The sequence below is a fragment of the Xiphophorus couchianus genome, chromosome 4, assembly GCF_001444195.1.
Source record: "Xiphophorus couchianus chromosome 4, X_couchianus-1.0, whole genome shotgun sequence".
Classification (NCBI taxonomy): Eukaryota; Metazoa; Chordata; class Actinopteri; order Cyprinodontiformes; family Poeciliidae; genus Xiphophorus; species Xiphophorus couchianus.
Window position 1 is genome coordinate 23,201,756 of NC_040231.1, and position 19,233 is coordinate 23,220,988.

At 39.5% G+C, this 19,233-nt stretch overlaps 1 protein-coding gene across 2 annotated transcripts in view; it reads left to right on the top strand.

Annotated features, from left to right (window-relative positions):
- LOC114142467 (protein TANC1-like) overlaps window positions 1-19,233 on the top strand; it is a 39,929-nt gene that overhangs the window by 2,013 nt on the left and 18,683 nt on the right. For both annotated transcript variants that reach the window (XM_028013763.1, XM_028013765.1), the window contains exons 4-11: window positions 1,503-1,595; window positions 3,101-3,231; window positions 5,213-5,513; window positions 6,123-6,404; window positions 13,988-14,104; window positions 14,249-14,539; window positions 15,252-15,334; window positions 18,678-18,909. In XM_028013763.1, the coding sequence (XP_027869564.1) occupies window positions 1,503-1,595; window positions 3,101-3,231; window positions 5,213-5,513; window positions 6,123-6,404; window positions 13,988-14,104; window positions 14,249-14,539; window positions 15,252-15,334; window positions 18,678-18,909 (1,530 nt within the window). The remainder of the gene's footprint in view (window positions 1-1,502; window positions 1,596-3,100; window positions 3,232-5,212; window positions 5,514-6,122; window positions 6,405-13,987; window positions 14,105-14,248; window positions 14,540-15,251; window positions 15,335-18,677; window positions 18,910-19,233) is intronic.

Below are 19,233 nucleotides of genomic sequence, written 5' to 3' on the forward strand. Positions count from 1 at the left end.
TTGCTTAACATCACACGGGTTTTATGTATTGTTGGATGTAGTTTTTGATATTTTACAGGGTTTTTAAAAACATGTTTTTCTTCCTTTCCACATGAGATAAAAAGTTAATGAAGAAAGATCTTTAAAAAAATATTTTCCTGGTTGATGTAAAGTGCAGTTTAAATAAATAATCCTAATCTCTGCTTAAATCAGTTAGAATCCTGAATATAAAAGAAACGGTGGAGCACATCATGTGTTAAAAATAGGTCAAAGAGAGAGCCTCTCCTTGATGTAACCATCTTCTTATTTCTTAGTTTCTGCAAGCCCGTCTCCTCTCTTCTCCTCCTCTTCCCTCCCGACTGCAAAGCAAAAATCAGGAGCCGAGGGAGTGACAGAGTGAAGCAGATGAGACAGCGAGCACTTGAGAAAAGAGTCCTACTTGCACAGTTTGATCATGCTTATCATCAGAGCAGTATTTCTAAATCCGTGCAGCTGTCTTCTGTCAGACAAATTATCACTGTTAATTTTGTTTGAAATTGCAAATGCTGCAAAGATTTCCAGGAAGTGCACCCTTGCTTCTCCGATGGGCTCCTTGATTGCAGCTGGATTTAAGGAACATGTTAATGTTTTGAAAGTACATTTTTATTGTTTTGGTCCCTTTTTTCAAAAACTGGAAGAGTGAAAAGACTGTACAGTTTGCAAGCGAAGGAACTTTAAAGTGAGCACATTTCTTGAGCAAGTTCAAAAACTACAGTAATGTTGATTGCTCCTGCATGTATCAGGGATGCTTTACATTTGGAGAAACAGTAGGTGGCAGTATCTTTTAGCAAGTCCAGCTAGCCATTCAGAAAAAAGAAGTCCTATTACATTTCATTGCATGAATCCTTGCCGCAGCCTGAGCAAATAGGAAGGGAAAATTACAGTAAGTTAACGTCCGTAGCGCCCGAGCCTCCAAATTCTTTGGCAGTCATGTACAATCAGATATAACTGCAGTGTGTTACTCTGCAGAGTTTTCCCTCAGTCTGTCGACACACACGATTCAAACGGTCACTTCCCCCCCGAGAATACCAAATTAGCACACTCCCGTGTTTGCAAACGCCTCATCCCTGAGCGTCTCATCTCCTCTCCAGGAGAACCTGCTTCCAACAACCCTGAGATGCTGATGCATAATTTGAGACACACCCACACACATGAGAGAGCACCGATTCCCCTACCACACACACTCACACACACACGCCGCCACACAGCAGAGGCATTAATATGTCATAGATAAACACCCACAATAGTGTGAATAACGTTTGCATGCGTGGCCCTCTCTGTGTACGTTCTGCTGTATACTCCTGGGACACAATTCAAAATTTTGCACCGCAGATCTCATCTGGGCAGGCTTAATCTCCCTCTCTCTCTCTCTCTCTCTCTCACTCACTTTTTTCATCCCTCCTTTTCTCCACCCTCCAATCCCTGCCTCCCACCCTGGCTTGCTCTTCCTCCCTCTTCCTCCTGCCTCTCTGCCGTGGCCAAAGGACGGGCGAGGAAGCCGGAGTATGTGGACGGCTCTTCCAGTACGAGAGAAGCTCTCATCTTTGCTTCCTGCCGTGGCAAGCCGGACCACAGAGGTGAGAACCGGAGCCCATGGGTGTGTTTTTAGCATCGTGGCTGTTTATTTGTTTCCCCAGGTACTGATCAATGAAGCTGAATAAGAGTCAGAGTGGGGGCTGAGGCAGAGGAAGGAATGAGGTGAAATAGAAAAAAGAAAGTGTGTTTTGTCTGCATGCTAGTTACACCCCGAAGGCTTTAAAATAAGTTTTTCTCAAAGATGTGTGTGTAGGGCAAAAATTGTCTTTGTGGTTTCAAGCGACGAGCTGTTTTGTCTTCTGAGTCCTCACTAAATTTTGTTTGCGCAGATTTTGCTACATCAAAGCCTCCGTGGTGTAAATACACCTCCTCGAGCTTTTTTTTTTTTTCCCTGTGTTTTTGACCAGAGGGCTACCCTTAGGCTAAGCAGATTTCGTGAGGCATCTTCCCTTCCCAGTTGCCAGGCACCTCTCAGCTTCCCGTTTCCATTGGCAACTGCCAGGTGGTTTGATGAATAGTACTGGACATGCAGAAATGTCCTCATGTTACTCCAGATTGGACTATGCTAACTGAAAGGAAACTTTTCCTCCCTCTACACCTCTTTAAAGTGCACATATTCAGCTAAGTTTTCTGCTGCTTGTTGATGTGTGAAACGTGCAAAAACAAAATTGGTGAAGCTTTCCCCTTGAAATCAACCTTAATTGTCTTTCAATTATAGTCTTGTGATTGGCACATTGTGTGGTCTAAAAGAATAAAATATATATACACACATATATATATATATATATATATGAATTAAAAAAAGTAATGTGGTGCAGGATCTTCAAATATAAATCAGAATGAGAAAGAAGCAGTGGAGGGAGTGAGAAATGAATGTGATGTTTTAGCGAAAAGATGTTTGTGAGGAGGAGTGAACTGTTCCTGTAATCTGTGATGCTCTGTCATCCTGTTTTTTGTTTTTTTTTCTTGTTCGTTTTTTGGGGGGGGTTATGCCTACTCGGTATTCATGTGACTCAGCTGAGACCACTACATAAATGTGGTAAGATGACGTAGTAACGTAACGGTGGGCACAGAGAGTTACAAATACAACAACTCTGCTACAGCCTTTTGTTGCTGAGGTTGAGCACACGCTTCGGATGGGCTGGGGTCATTGCGTGAGGGGAGGCTTAAACAGTGATGAATGAATGCAGCACATGGCTCGTGTCGGCCCAGTTTCTCCCGGAGAAACGGTGCAGGCGAGAGCTGGAGCTCTCCGCTGAGTTCGTTGAAATTCGCCGCCCGTCTCTCGACAGAGAGCACCTGGCAGGCGTAAACGCGGGGAACCTCACACAACCTCCCGCATAACTGGTGCAGCTGGGGGATTGGGTGGGTGGGGGGGTGCGGGTGACAAGGGAGGTCCATACTGACCTGTGGATGCATACATATCTTGTAGGTGTGGGAACCTCACGAGCAAAACGGAGCTAAAACAGGCATCGTCTGTCTTCTTTTGGTTGTTGTTCTCCCATTTTGCCATTATTAACAAAGTATTGATTTGTGTCCCTATCAGACCTCCAAGTGGAGCCCCACCTCGGCTCCTCCCTTTCTACCCAGGAACTGATGACCAGACTATGCTTCTTATTGGGCGAAGCAACGGGCAGCACTGCTAGCTCTCCTATGGAGGATAGGAGGGAAAAGAAGGTGGGATGTGCATTGATTTACAGCCCTCTCAGGTCATTAAGCATGAAAAATATAGATTTCTTTGCCTTTCTTTCTTTTTTAATAGAGTCATTTTATGAAGATAATCTACACAAAAGTAGATTTCTTTTTCTTTTCTTTTTTATCATCGTCCACAGAGCTCCATTTCTACTCAGCATCCGACAGGTTTTAACCCCTCTGTGCATCTCTGTGCCTTTGCCTTGCTCAGCCTTGGCCCATTTTCTCAGCCTCTTTCCACCACCTGAGCTCCAGATTCAGTCAGCTTTGCAGAGATAGCACTGTTCATGTGAGGAATGTGGGTTGTCCCGGCTAAGATAGATGAGGCTCTGGTATAAAGGGAATAACAAGGAGCTGTTTAAGCTCCACCGCTTTGCCTCCCAACAGTTTCTGTGTTGCAGAAATGTTGCATCAGTAATGAGGAGACTGTAAATCCACTCAATTAAATGAAAGGGTAAGGGATCTTCAGCTGGGGTTAGTTTTGCTTCTTCTTCTAAAACTCTGCAGTTTAGGACCAGAATCTCCCAGGATGTATGATAAAAGCAAATAAGGACGTTTATTTATTGATTTTTGCAATGAGGGTTTTTACCCCTGTGGTTCTAACTTTGCATACATTTGCGGATTTTTATATTATAATAAACTTTTTGTGCTCAAAATGTATTTATTTAACAGATTTATTCTCCGTTTTGGTTGTGTCCTGTACTTAAATTATGTCAGCTTAGCATCGTAAATTATAATATTACCTCATTGCAGCTATAAAAACTATTTACTATCAGATTTGTCTATTTTCCTTTAGATCTGAGGGAAGCAGCAGCATGTTAGAACTTTGGTTTGGGAGTAAATTGCGCATTTCTATAGTAACTAAATTAGTTTTCATTATGAAAACTGTGAAAATGATACATTTCGATTCCTATCTGTCTGTTTCTTTAAATCTCCTCCTTCCCATGCATTAGCATGAAGGCAAGGGCTTTCACAAGGATGGGATTCTTGTCAAAAAAGGATGATGGATTATGGAATTAATTCACCGTCATTTTGAAATAGAAGAAATCCACTTAAACTGTGAATGTTTGCGAGAGCTGCTTCCTTAACTGTTCCAGAGTTTTTACATTTTAAACGAAACGGTATTTACCACATTCTGCAAATATTTTGTGTGTTAAAAACATGCAACAAGTTCCAGCATCTCATAAAAAAATACACCATTACAGACAAAGGGTAAACCTAAGTGCACCCATGAACAAAACTGGGTAGTATCTAGTTACATTTGCTCAGTTACATTTACGTGAGCAACTTTTTTTTGAAAAAAAACAAAACTTTTAGGAATAATTTTACTGTGCTGTACTTTTTACTTTTACGTCAGTAATTTTACTATGAAGTATTGCTACTCTTAGTTGAGTAAAATTTCTGGATTCTTTACCCACTGAATGAAAAACAAACAAGTTTAACCAAAAACTCACCAGTCACATACGTTTTATGTTGAAAGAAGCTGATTTGGAAAAAAAAATATTTAGCCTGATTTTGTTATTTTTTGTTACTTTTATAAATTATTGTCATTTTGGTCCTTCATATACCAAAATTTCCATTAAATTTTGTATTTCGGTCCATCTGACGGTGTAATTTGTAAATATTAAATGATAATTTGATGAGTCACTCAGTACTTGAGTAGACTTTTTACAAAATACTTTTTTACTCTTACTTGAGTAATTTTTTGGATGGCTGCGGTTTACGTTTACTTGAGTAAAAATATGTTCAAGTACTCTTAATTGAGTACAATTACCTCTGCCCATGAATGTGTAGTAGTAGAAGCCCTTTCGTTTCATTTACTTGAAGTAGTCATTTCCTTCACCTTTCTCTAAGTTATCGGATACATTTTGTATTATATACAAAAATGTTGTATATAATACAACATTTTGTATTATATACAAAATGTTGTTGAAATTCCTTCTCTTCTTTCTTCTATTTGTTTTAGGGTGACACCTCTGCCCAAGGGGGGAGTCCCAGCTCAACTCTTACCTGCAGTACCACTTCCCCTTGTACAGAGAGCCCCACATCCACCCTGAGCACCGGTGCTGGAGGCCAGTCCCTTCCCCAGTCTTTACCCTTATCCTCTCCTCATCGTGGCTCCAGCAGCAGCCCCTGTGGGACTCTATCCAGCCCTGCACACAGCCCTACCCCCTGTCCTACTTCTGGACTGATCTCTGTGAGCAGTCCTGGGCCTCCAACTCAGAGCCCCACCTCCACCTTGGAGAGCAAGGATAGTGGAATTATAGGTGGATATGCTACGTCTTTAAATTGTATTTTTCCACATTCAGATGTTTTTATTTTTCTTCAGCAGCTGCAGGAGTGTCAGTAAACGAGAAAACACAGTCAGCTGTAAAAACAAAAAAATAATATAGGCTATATATACATATATATATATATATGATCTATTTTTATTGATCTATTTAATGCATGGTGGAACTATTGACATTTTTTTTAAAAGTCTTTAAAGTTGCTTGAACATAAATAGGTTTTAAATCTTCAAACATACACCCTAACCTCACATGTGGTTTTTCTGAGCCGCTTGTGCCACCTCGGCCTTAAGGCTTCAGCTCCCTGCTGTCAAAACTGGGACACTGCTGTCTTTGTTGCGTATGGGTCTGATTCTCTCAAAATAGGACACTTTTTTCTCCTTAAATAGAGTTTGTATTTATAGTTGATTACAAAAGACACATCAAGTGCAATGAAGGCCCGCTGATCAAAGAGGTCATGTCTCCTGTTTTTCTCTGTTGATTAGGTAAAATGCGTGTTGTATTTTACATCTTATTAAAAAAAAAGTTTACAACCATACTCAAGCTATTCTCAGCATATTTCAACCAGATTTTCTTTCCCCATTTCAGCAACCATCACAAGCTCCTCTGAGAATGAGGAGCGCAGCACTTCCAGCGACGTTCTGACAAAGGAGGAGGGCCCGGGGGGCAGCGGCGGTGTCATGGACAGTGCGGGCGACGACCGCCATCCCGGGCAAACCAGAGACAATCTGGCAGCTCCACAACCTGACGTCTTACCCAGGAGTGAGATCATGGAGCCTAGGACTCCACCAGCACCGAAAAGACCCCTCCCGCAGCACCACATTCAGGGCCTCTCCTCGCTCGTGATGCCCCGTCCAAATTCAGTGGCAGGTACAGCTTAACAGAGACGTGCTGTGTGCTTGAGGAGTTTTGAAAATGGCAGATGTAGCTAGAACTCTGCAGTCAGACCCACCTTTATGCACAGTACAAAGCTCATAAACTTCCATGAATTTCTCTGAATCACATTTAAGTTGAAGCCTCTAATCAAGCAGCAGAGACTCCAGGAAATCTGAAAATAGTCCCGATCTTAACGCTTCTTTATGCCACGTTGCGCCCATTTTCACACCTTCATAAACTTTAAACAAATGAGACACAATTAGTGAGAAAGAGTTGCCTAAGCTCCCATTATACTGTACATGAAGTCGGCTAATGAGCGCATAAATGTAGCAGCTGTGACCTGGGTGATTAATTAATGGAGGAATTAATCTGGTGTGAATGGCAAATTGATTGAATTGATTGTTGATTCGCCACTTTCTAAATACAGTAGAGGCATAATCTGCGAGATCTCTGCGATGCAGAGCACCTCGAACTGGTGCTCTACTTACCACCGAGGCTGGGTACGCTCAGTGAGCAGTACCAGTTAAAAGTCCTGGGAGGCCTCCAGTTGTCATAAAAGTAACGCCGCCCCTCCCCTTCTCTCCACAGTCACGATCTTTTGCTGGTGCGCGAGGCTCTTTTTCTTCCCTTAGATGTCAGTTCATTTGTGGTGGAAGCAAAAAGGAGAGATTCCCTAAGGAGCCGATTCACAGTAATGCCTGCCAGTTTTTTTTTTTTTGTTTTTTTTTTTCTGTCAGCTGGTGCTTTCATTTAGACACTCTTGATGAATTTCGGAATAAAGATTTACCAAGCCGCATGTACAGTGGCTGCAACAATCCCGTTTCAAATTCATTAGGAATTCAAATGCATGCAGCTAAATGCGCATTATGATTAACGACGCAAGATCACATGCAATTCTAACTTATTGCTGGATGAAAAACGTTGTTGTAGCAGAACTATAATTGTGTGAGTCAGTTTAAATACACAAAATGCTGCCTTTAAATTAAAACTCAAGCACACATTAAAACTAGTGCATGTTTCAGAGACCATGCTGAGGTCTAATTTTACTGTCAGTTGAAAGGCTAGATAGTCAGGTGTTGTTGTTACTGTGTTCATAATTTGAAATTATAGTTCCAGATTGGTGGGCCTGACTTTAGATTGAGTTTACCGGGGCAGTAGCTCATTGCCCCAAAGACCTTTTATTTATTTATTTTTTTTTATGAATGTGTGTTTTACATTGTTTAAAAGGCAAAACATTACATAAACATAAAATGTATAGGCCCATGCCAAATGAATTATAATAATATTTTGGGATTTTTATGAATTTAAACAATACTTAAGTATTTGAAAACAAATAAGTTATAGCAATTTTGGGGGGAACAACATGTAGCTGTTGCTCAGGGGAAGTATTGAACCTATCATGTATCAACTGCATTGCTCTACCTATTAATGCATTAGCAGGACAATTTCTTCTGTTGTGGATAAGGCACCTAAACTGGCTCAAGCTCAGGGGCCACATTCTTGTAAATCCGATTCTGGTTGCAGTAACATTTCCACAGATATGTTCTTCATTTAATGCAAAATGCATGTTTTATCATACTTTATAGATAGCGGTGAACTTTATGGGAGATGTTGGCAGAGAGAGAGCCTGAGGCAAAGTCAGGGCCTGGAGGGGGGCGAGAAGTTCTTGCAGGTTTCGAATGTATCTGAATTTGATTCAGAATCTTGAATTTCATTTGGATTCTCTAAAACTGGGACATCAATTTGGCCCATTTGTCTTGTAAATTTCCATAAAGTGACAGTTGCTGTTGTGTAAATGAGATAAACAGAATGGGTTACTGTGTTGTTTTTCTGCAAAACAAGCGTGTAATATTATTTCTCAGCTTCCTTCAGCTTTTTGTTTGGTTTGTTCTGAATGAGAAGCCCCTGGTAATGTATTTGCTCCTTTGCAGCTAGAACTGTGGTGAGAGCAGGCATTTTTACAAGGTACACATTGTTACTGTTGAAGTGAAACAATTTATTTGGCTGACACATTTCATTTCAGTTAAGTTTATTCGCCAGCTTTACAAACTGAGCAGTTTGTGGGGGTTTGACTTGATAAATTTATATATTTAAAAACTGCTGCTTCTATTGAATGGATGGAGATGAAAGTTTAACAAAAGCAGCCCATTGGTATCCCAGAGCCTGTAGTAAATCTTGTTTTAATGTTGCCTTGCCTAAATCCTGTCTGTAAGCTGGTGTCATAATGTTCTTGTAGTAAGGTCGTGTAATGAAATAATATTTAGCAAAATCATTGCTTCTGCAATCCTTCAAGAAATGTAACAGCTATGACAGAATTGAAAAGTGGGAATGACATTTTAATTGGTTAGCCTTAACTGCGCTTTTATTATTTTTTCTCTCTTTTTTTTTAGATGTATTTATTTATTTTGTTTGCTTCCAGTCTCTTTGCTGACTTTATTAAGTTGTAGCTGTTCCTAATACTGCCTTTGAAATACCTTGGAAATCAGAACTCAAGTCTGTGAATGGCGTCTTACCAAACTTCAGTGAGAGAAAGCCAATGGGCTTTTGCTGCTGTTGATCACGGTGATGTTGCTGAATATTTTCAGCTACGTAGTGCTTTTCCGGCATTGTAGGCATTGTAACCATGAAGGAACATGTGTTTAAACAGATGTTGCTCAGTACTGCGGCTGTGACTCATTTACTGTAGTTACATACAACCGAGACAAGTGCAGATAAGCTGCAGGTATTACCACATGTTTTGTGTACAGGCTTTGTATTGGGGTTTGAAGTTGAGGTTGGTAGGAAACCTCTGACTGTCTAAGCAGGAAATCCGACTTTATAGGGTGGTTTCTGTTGTTTTTTTTAACTGACTTAATTGTGGTTTTTGAGCATCTGCTTTGTCATCTCAAACCCCAGTGGATGATAGAACATAGCCGGTCACACTGGGCAGGTTCAGCTGTACGTTTTCACTGTTAAGAGGGAGTTTTCCTTGCCACTGTCAACACACTGTCATACTGGGAGAGAGTCATGAACTCTCTCCCAGTATCAGAGTTCATGACTCGATCCTTTGTACTGTCCAGTGATCCAAAATGCTTGTTGAGAAGGAAATTTTGCTGTAAAGTCAGAGATATAATGAGATTAAACATGACTACTGTGTTTTCCAATTGGGATTTAATTAAAATGCTTTTGATTGTATTGCATTCATAATATGTTTATTGCAGTTCTAATAATGTTAACTATTCAGTATATGTGTTGTTTTTTGACAGAATTGAATATGTAAACATCAGTGACATTTAACACTAGATATTAAAGTAACTATTCTTATTTTGCACAATGTTATAAAATTTTGCAGTTCTGCTCCTTGAACGACAGCAGTTTACCAAGCAATATTTAGGAATTTAATTAGTCAGGCTATCTGCTCCAGCATGCTGTCTGCACTGAGCTGCATAACAGTGATGGCTAGGGTTGCACCGATTGCAGTTTGTTGACTGATCACCAATTACCAATCCTTACAAAACCCAATCTGTTGCTTCCGATAATTTGTTTTTGTCTGCCACCTCACTAAATATAGCAAGGAAATTGCTGAGTTGGCAACAGTGGGGTGACTATTGTTAACTGTAAACATGAAGACATGACCGGGTGGGCCGGTCTATTTTTTAAAAATTTTTTTTCAGTTTATTCACTCACACAATTTATATGATGAGCTTACAACATACCAACGTACCAGATAATACAGATCACAGATCATAACTGCAAAATAGCTTCTTCTCCAAAGAAGCTATTTAAAGCTTATAGATGGAGCCTGTGAACATAAAATTCCATACATTTTATTATGAAAGCATCTCCTCTCGAAAGTCACACCTCTCTACAGGCAGAGCAGAAGAGGACAGTGGTTGATTTTTAGACATTTTAGACCGAGGTAGATGAGCTTGGGGGATTAGATCGGCTTTACATGCAACTATTGGTTGCTGATCTCTCAAAATTAAGGAAACCGGCACCAATAAATCGGCTGGCTGATAAATCGGTGCATCCCTAGTGACAGCACTTTCAAAATGGCATTACGTTAATAACAGTACTGGTTCTTCTTTATTTTACACGCATTTTGAAACCATAATTAGTCAGAAATTTCTGAATATAATCTTTGTGACAAATCCACTTTTAAAATAAACCCCATTTTCTGAATTCCTCTGAAGTAGAAACATTTAGCCCGAGTGATTGCGTCACCTGCAATACGTCTTTAAATTATGTTAACCTCTCAGAGACGCCGGGGGCTTGTCCTGGGCTGAACAGCTAACCTTTAAAGTGTTGAAGGATCAACAAGTGTTCTGGGGCAATGAGCTAAACAGTCATCAGCAGCAAGGATGAAGGTGGGCAGTGAGTGTGGGATAGGTTGGACCTCGAACGGGTGGAAGGATGAGTTGTTCTGGTTTCTCTGTGTCAAACTGGCTGAAAACATGTTTTTACTCATTCACTGTATCGTTGGTTCTCTCAGACATTTGGCCTGGCTGTCTTTAGCCAGTAATCTCTCTCTCTCTTCCCACTCCACACCTCCTTCACACCGTTTTTCCGCACTCCGTCCTCTCACTGTGGATGTTCTTTCAAGCTGCAATTCTCCACTCTTGTTTGTAATTTCATGCATGTGCCATGTCCTAAGAGCCTTCTGCAGCCTGGTGGAAGAAATGTGTGTGTGTGTGTTTTTTTTAAATATATTATTTTACTTTTCTGCTGCATATTGCTTGCACCACACCGATCGAGTTGTATTATTAGTTTCATGATAGTGATTCAAACTGATATGTTTCGCATAAGGGAGGCCCATGTTGTTCACAGAACAGGTTTTATGCTCTCTTAACAGCCCAGTAAATTATAATATTCACAAGCCTTCAATCACAGTCTCTCACAGTAACACTTTTCTTCTGGAGGATGATGGACACATAGGGCTAGCAGATGTATCAGAAGAACACGGTCTTAGAAGTGTGGGTTGAAGGATGTACAGTAATTTAATACATTTCTGTGTCTCTATCTTGCTGTTTGAAATAAATGAGAAATGAAAAATGCTTGTATCGCTAAAGAGTAGCCACATACATTTAAAAAAAATGTTAGTACTATCACTGCACTGTAAGATTATTGAACTATGAGACATAAGTTTGGCACAATTTGTACCGCCCGTTTTCTGGTCTTTTATAGCCCAAAAGGATTCTCCCTTTTTATTCATCTCACTCTGAGCAGATTAGAGACAACCGTAATATCAGATTTACAGATTTTACACCATTTCTCTTCTGCATATATGTATCAGTGCTACCAGCTGCCTTTAGAAGTAATCTAATGACTCTACGCAGAATCCTCCTGAGTATAAATCCACGTGTCTGTGAAGGCATCGGATGTTTGTCAATGGAGAACAAACAGCAAAATGAAGACAAAGGAAAACACCAGATAAGGCAGAGGTAAAGTTGTAATTTAGGGTTAGGTTATAAAAAATATTCCTGGCCTAGCATTTTGTCAGCGGTTTCTGTTGCAGAAAATTCACGCCACACGTCTCCTTCAAAATCCTAACCACACTGTGAGGCATGGTGGTGGCTGCATCATACTGTGGGACATGCTTTTTTTTTCTTTTTACAGTAGGGAAAGGGAAGCTGGTTGCTTAAATGAGTTATAGTGATGCTGAATACAGAGCAGTCCTAGAAGAAAACTATGTGAGCTAAAAAATAAATTGTGAACTTATTCACCGACTCTTCATTCACCATGACTGAGCTTGAACTATAAAAATATCAAAGTTTGCACAGTTTTCAGTCTTTGGATGTCCAACGCTGGTAGAGGCACACACCAAAGCACAATGTCATGTACCATTTTCCTTCCCTGTTACAGTGTTGTTGTACTTCTGCTGGGTCTGGCACATAAAATCTTAATAAGCACATTGTGTAACAAAGTTAATACACCAATTCACCCACACACACACAAATAATTAGAAACTTTAGAAGCTAAAAACTTAAAAATGAGTAAAATAATAAAAACAAGTTTCATTCCAGTAAGCAGAAACAGTTCTACTTGCAGTGGATGTAATCTATTTAGCTGGTTCTCTGCCATGCTTGGATTCATAAACCGCTTGGATTAAACTCAGAGAGAGAGAGGAACTACAAACAGATTAAACTAGAATAGAAGGTTTTTTTCCCCCCCTGTGAGCTTAACAGCCAGAAAAGCAGCTAAACCGTAAAATGAACTGATTTTTACAGCATGTAAATGTTTTTCATATGGTGATAATCACACAGTAACAAAAAGTATTATAGCTTATTATTAAAGCTATTTCTGTGTCTCTCCAGAGAGAGCATCACTTTCTAGTTCTGTTTTCCTCTCCTCTATCGTCTTGAGAAACTGAATCTAATGAACTTTGAAAATGTCAAAAAAAGTTCTTACCTCGGATGTATTTGTACCTGCTTACATGTTAAGGGTCCTCAGTTGCTCAGCAACCTTAGAGCTACTTTTTTTGACAACTTGTGAACCATACAGTGGGAATTATCAGGTGGCTTTAGGTAAAACCTCCCGGGACCACCTGCATGAGAGGTCGACATGTGAAACTCCTCACCTGCAGAGCTAACAGTGAACCATGACTCGTCACTTCAGATTAAAGCTGAAGCAGCACCATGCTTTGGTTAAATTGAACTCATTTAGTTTTATTAATAGCTTTTTTGTATCGTATGGTCTTGATGATTTGCATTTTAAACATTGTAAGATATTTGCTATGTTTTTTATACAACCAACCTAGGTATTACAAAATAGATTAGACTATAAATGCTAGAATTTACTGTACTTGTTTGCCCACATTTAGGTGTGATTAAACATTTAGTGGTCATACATTACACTTTGGCAGTAATATTATTACTTTGGCAGTAATATTATTACTTTGGCAGTAATAATAACAGACACTTTCCAATGTGCATCATCAAGTCTTGTGTCATCAGAGCTTTGTTAATATACAGTCGACTTGTTCTTTCTTTCTTTTTGGTTCAGTTTTGCAGCTGGATGTTTTGAAAAATTCAGAAATTTTTTTTTTTTTTTTTTTTGCAAAAAACTAAAAGGTGCGCGACCCATTTAGTTCTTATTGTTTCCTGCAACATGGAGAGAAGACTCAGATAAAAATCATTAAAACTGCAGAAAGTAGGCTATGATAAACTCTGTGGTGTGAGTGGGTTTATAGTTGGAATGTGGGTGTTTAGACATCTACTTTTTTTGTTTTTGAGAACTTCAATGAAGCGTTTCTCATTTCCCAAGTTGGCTTCTGGTTGGCCAACACATTCTTGCATTACAATCAGATGTATTCCTTCTGACGCCTTTGTCAAAATCCCTTTCGGCAAAGGTACAAAAGGCATTTTACAGCTTTGTCAGATTCAGATTACTGAATGTGAGATATGTTCATTCCTGCATTCTCCGTCTTGTCTCCTCAAGGTCACTGAACTTGTGTCTTTATCTGTTTATGCCTCACATCTCCATGGATACAGTGATTGACTTGCATATCTGCAGTATGCAGGTGTTTTTTTTTTATTTATGCACATTTCCTGCATGTTTCTCACACACTGAATTATTTCCAACCCATTCTCTCTGCACAGCAACAAGCTCCACTCGACTGGAGGATCTGAGTTATCTGGACAACCAAAGGGCTTCGGGGCACCGGGGCTCCGTCCGAAAGCACAACACAGCTGGGCGCACAAGCGACGACTCCAAAGGTACTTTCTGGTTTCACTTTGGGGTATTTTTTCATTCAGTAGGTTGCAGAAAATCCCTCTGTAAATCCCTCTCCCCATCTCTTAAGAGTGCATAAAGTTATCCACTCTCAAACTGTGTGAACTCTGCCCTCTCATTGTGTGCAGGGAGACTGGTGCCATTCAAGCAAACAGACATAATGCTAAAACCGCTGCTGTTCGAAGTCCCCGGGGTCACCGCAGAAACGCCTTTCGTCGGCCGGGACTGGCTATTTGCACGGCTGGAGGAAGTCTTGAGGAAAACGAGCACCTGCGAGGGCCGTGGCGCAGTCGTAGTGGGGAACGCCGGATCGGGCAAGACTGCCATCATCTGGCGGCTTGTGACGCTCAGCTGCCACGGAATGCGAACGCCACAGGGAGCCGCCAGTGACCCCCACAGCCCCAAATCCTCCCCTAAATGTAAGATTAGTTTAAGATTAGTTTAAACTGAATTCATTCAATATCTTTTGAGTTATTGGGGTAAAAAAAGTTTTTGACAAGTAGTTAGCAACTAGGTCACACAATCTTTGTTCAAGTTCTCCCCTGAGGTTTGTCTACTGATTGCAGTTTTGTAAGAAGAGGGAGATTTATTATTTTTTTTTCTCTTCTTCCTCCCATGAGTGGCACAGAAACTGTTCTTTTGTCTGAACAATGCGAAGACAGCCCTCTCATGCGAGTGGATTGTGCACACAAGTGCACGGTGCATGCTGCGACGTGCTGAAAGTTTATCTTGAAGAAATGATGAAAATGCAGGAAGGGACAAATTTGAATTTTATTTTCTTGATGTGTCTTGCTTATAGACCTGAGTATTGTCAGGTTGAAGGATAAAAGCAAAGTAGCATGGAAAAGGCTGGGTTGCATTTATTTTCAGCACTGTTGCATTATTTAGTGATATCTCTACTATATAATGTCATTTCATTTTAACTTGACAAAAGGATACATCAAGGCAAGAAAGAAGCTCCGTGAGTCGATGATTAAAGCTTTTTTTTTTCTTGATTTTGTTGTTTCCAATCCAGCTTCCAGGAGAAGTAAATGCTTTCCAGCATAGAGATGTTCTAATTATTCATTTATTTTACTGATTTTCTTTATGTCAGCTATGCATTTCTTGATATTGGTTTGTGCTTTGCTACAGCTGGCGTCAAGCAGAGCTCTGCTGCAGGAACAAGTGATAATGCAGGACAGAGGAAGGAGGCTGTGAGATGCCTGGCTGCCAAGGTAATATGAAAATTTATATGCATTTACATTTTCTTTTTGTTTTTTTTTATTTGGAATAAATAAAAGCTTTCTCTTCATTTCTCATAAATTAGTATCTAAAGCTATAGGCTACCAACTGGTTGGTTTAAAAAGAAAGATATATATATATATATATATAAACAGACTGCTATGAACAGGAGATGATTAAAATCAAACAAATGACAAAAGAAACAAATACAAAAGGAATGACAGATACAAGACTGAAAAGGAAACAGAGGTGACAGTTAGAAATTGTGATTGTGTTGTTGATGATGAGGATGAAGAGATGCTGAAGGAAGATATACAAATCCTAACAGTCACGGATTCTAAAATTGTAACAATAGTGGGAAGACTGATCGGTAATAAATATAAGCAATAAAATAAGATTCATATTTAATTTAAACAGCTGATATAATTATTACCATGATAAAATAAATATTGTAATATATATATATATATATATTTCAAAGCAATGAGAAAGTAGAAATAAGAAAGTAATGTTTTTGTTCTTTAGGTATGAACAAAGGTACAATCTGAAGGATATGGGTGGCTTGTAAAATAAAAGCACATCTGAAACATATGAGGGTTTTAACCATTAATCACTTTAAAACTCATTAGAGTACCTTAACATCAATTTTAAAACATTCAGGTAACCAAAGGAGAGAATTAGAAATAAATGGGATAATGGGAGCTTCCTTTCGGGTCTTTGTCAGCATTAATGGATATAAATGTTGCTGTAGTTGTAGAGGGACTGTGTTGTTTTTTTTTTGTTTTCTTCTGGAAGCCCAGAAAACAGAATTGCAGTAATTTATTCTGTAAACCTATAAAAGTGTGCATTAAACTCTCTACCTTGAACTCACAGAGAAATATTCACTCTTTGTTCTTCAAGGGATAAAATGCAACACTGGAAACATTTTTAATCTGAAGTAAGAAACTTAAATTCTCACCTTAATGGCAGGTTTTTTATTTGAAGGGGTTATTTGAAATTTTACTCCAATAAGCAAATTATATTTCATATTTTTGTGATTTGTAGAGGCGATTGAAGGTTGACATTAAGATGCTTGTATGTTTAAGCAAACTGACTTACCTTTTTCACAGTTTCTTCTAAAGACAGCACTGCTTTGAAATGAGAGATATTTTGCAATCAGACGATCATGAAACTATTCCTCTAATGCCTGGAGCGACACACTTTTAAACCAGATTTCAATGCTGGACCCAAACCAAGTTTCTGTTTCCAAGCTCACCCCTTTTCTCACAGCAGTTCCTCTCTCAGAAATCGAACTGGAATAACACACACATTCAGGAGAAAGCACAACTGCACACTCGTATTATCTCAGAGAACATGTCTATATGGTTACTCATGCTGTTGCTGAGCAGAATGCTGACTCACCTGCAGTTGGTGCACCTTTCACACCAGATGAAAGGAAGAAATCACATTCATATTATAGGAATGCCCTCAGTGTCTTTTCATTTGTTTGTTCTCAGTAGTCTTGCCAGTTTTATTTATTTCTTTTTTTTAATATAACAATAACATAAGGCATTCTAAACAGCACTCGAAGGATCTATGAGTGTATCCAGCATCATACAAGACATTTAGATAGTTGGAGGTAGTTTTTCTGTTTGGTTTTTTTTTTGTCTTATGTTCAAAGAGTTGCACGGCTGCACATTTGTGACACCAATGTCAGAGCGTTGGTCTCTGTTTCTGGGCACATGTGGAACACGCTGCAGAGTGCATGCATAGATGACATAGAAGCTTCTAAATTTACTAACTTGGCCTCAATAAGAGTTTCCATGGGAACTAGTCAGACTGCTTGTGATGGTGAGGATGTTTGCTCAAAAGCAAAATCTTTGATGATGATGTGTGTGAACTACCCATATCTCGCATTCAGACCTGGAATCAATCAGACCTGGAGTATTTGCTCTTGCTGCAAAAAGAAACACCACAGAGAAACGGCGAACCTTCAAGCAAATAATTTTTTTTTTCCTGGTCTCATCAGTAGTGCTTGTTTTATTCTTTTGGTTTTATTCTTCTCGTTACTTTTCTTTTTCGTCCCCTGCCTGAATAAAGCAGCTTGCGTTTGCTCTGACTGTTTGTTGGGAGAGGAATTGTGTGTTAATCTGCTGTATGTACAGTTGCTCTGGTTGAGATTCACACACACACAAAAAAAACTACTTTATGGCTCATTTAGTCACTACTTTCTGCAGACATTTTCTTGTGTTATATCTTTGTGTTATTACATTACCACTCAATACTTTAAAATCATGTATTGTAGATTAACCTGAACCTCTGCTGTGTATTTTTAAAGGAATGCAAACAGAGGCTCTAAATTATACAGCTGTGTTGTCTCCACTCCTCCAATTTAAAAGCGGTGCAGCTACTGTAAATTATTGCAAATTGGGCCGAAAACTCAAAAATGAAATTGTCGTTAGCTGAATTCAGTTTTGGTATTGGACGATTAATGCTAAAATATACTTTTGTAAAAGTAAAATATACAAGATGAAACACTGCAGTACATAATAATGAGAAAATTTAGATATGTTTATTTCTGTAATACATTAATCTGTGCTGTCATACAGGGCACTCTGACACTTTTTCTGTTATTTCATTAAAATTACAGGAAACCACGTCCATTACAAAACATTGATTACCGTTGGTATTGGTACAATATGAGGGATTCAAAGTTATGTAATAAATAAGTAAATGGGCAAACTGAACATGAGATGTTGCTGGCTAACAAGACACTTCCTATTAAAACTTTTACTTTGCTTTCATTATCAGTGTGCTGCTTGTACTGGTTGGATCTAGCAAAACAAAAGCCTTTTAGGAGTGATCCCCAAGACAGGCTGTTAGATCATATCATCACTATAGTTAAAAAATTAGGACATTTATTCACAGTCCCACCAAAAATTCCTAATTAAAACCTCCTTGAGCAACTCTTGGGACTACGGGAGATATATTGCTATTTTTTATTTGAAAACAGAAGCAGAAAAAAAAACAAAACATTTTTGTTATTTATTTCAATACGGTAGCTGAAACTAGATGGATGAATGAAATATTCAGACATACAGAACAGTCTGTATGGTCTTACTTTCACATAATGTTTCTCTCAGTAGCGTCTCCAGCTTCATGTTGCTTATTTTATGGGCAAATCACACATTCCTTCCCCCTCCTTGTCCAACTTTTTTTTTTTTCTTTTTTTCCATATTTACAGCCTTTCTGGTTTCCACCAGATATTGCCAGCAACATTAATTAAATATTGCGAAAAAGGAGGTTCAGATTGCACTTCAGTTTTACACTGTTTCACTCTCTGCTTTCCCCTGCCAGGTGGTAGCCTACCACTTCTGCCAGGCAGACAACACCTACACCTGCCTGGTCCCGGAGTTCGTCCACAGTGTCGCCGCCCTGCTGGCCAGAGCGCCTCAGCTTGCCCCGTACCGGGAACTCTTGGCACAGGAGCCACACTTACAAAATCAGCTCAGCTTGCGTTCCTGCGTTCAAGATCCCATCGCTGCCTTCAGAAAGGGCGTCCTCGAGCCTCTGGTCAGCTTGCGCAAAGGTACCGAGGGAAACAATGTGACGTTGGAATCTAAATAACTTTTTTGGCTTTTAATAGGCTCAGCTTTCAGGCGTGCTAACGGTCCATCTCCTGTGCGAAATTGCCTGTTAATGATACTATGATGGCTCATAGATTATTTTCCCTAGTTAAGGTCAGCGGCTGGAAACATTAAAGCGTTCAAACGGATGTGTTGTCATTTTAGATGGAGGAACAATGAGTGTTATATTTGCCCTGGTGAATCATCGGCCTCCCCCGGGATTTCAAGGTCACCAAATATGTTAAAGGGGGGGCCTCGGATGTTGTGGGCTCATTAGCCACAGGCTC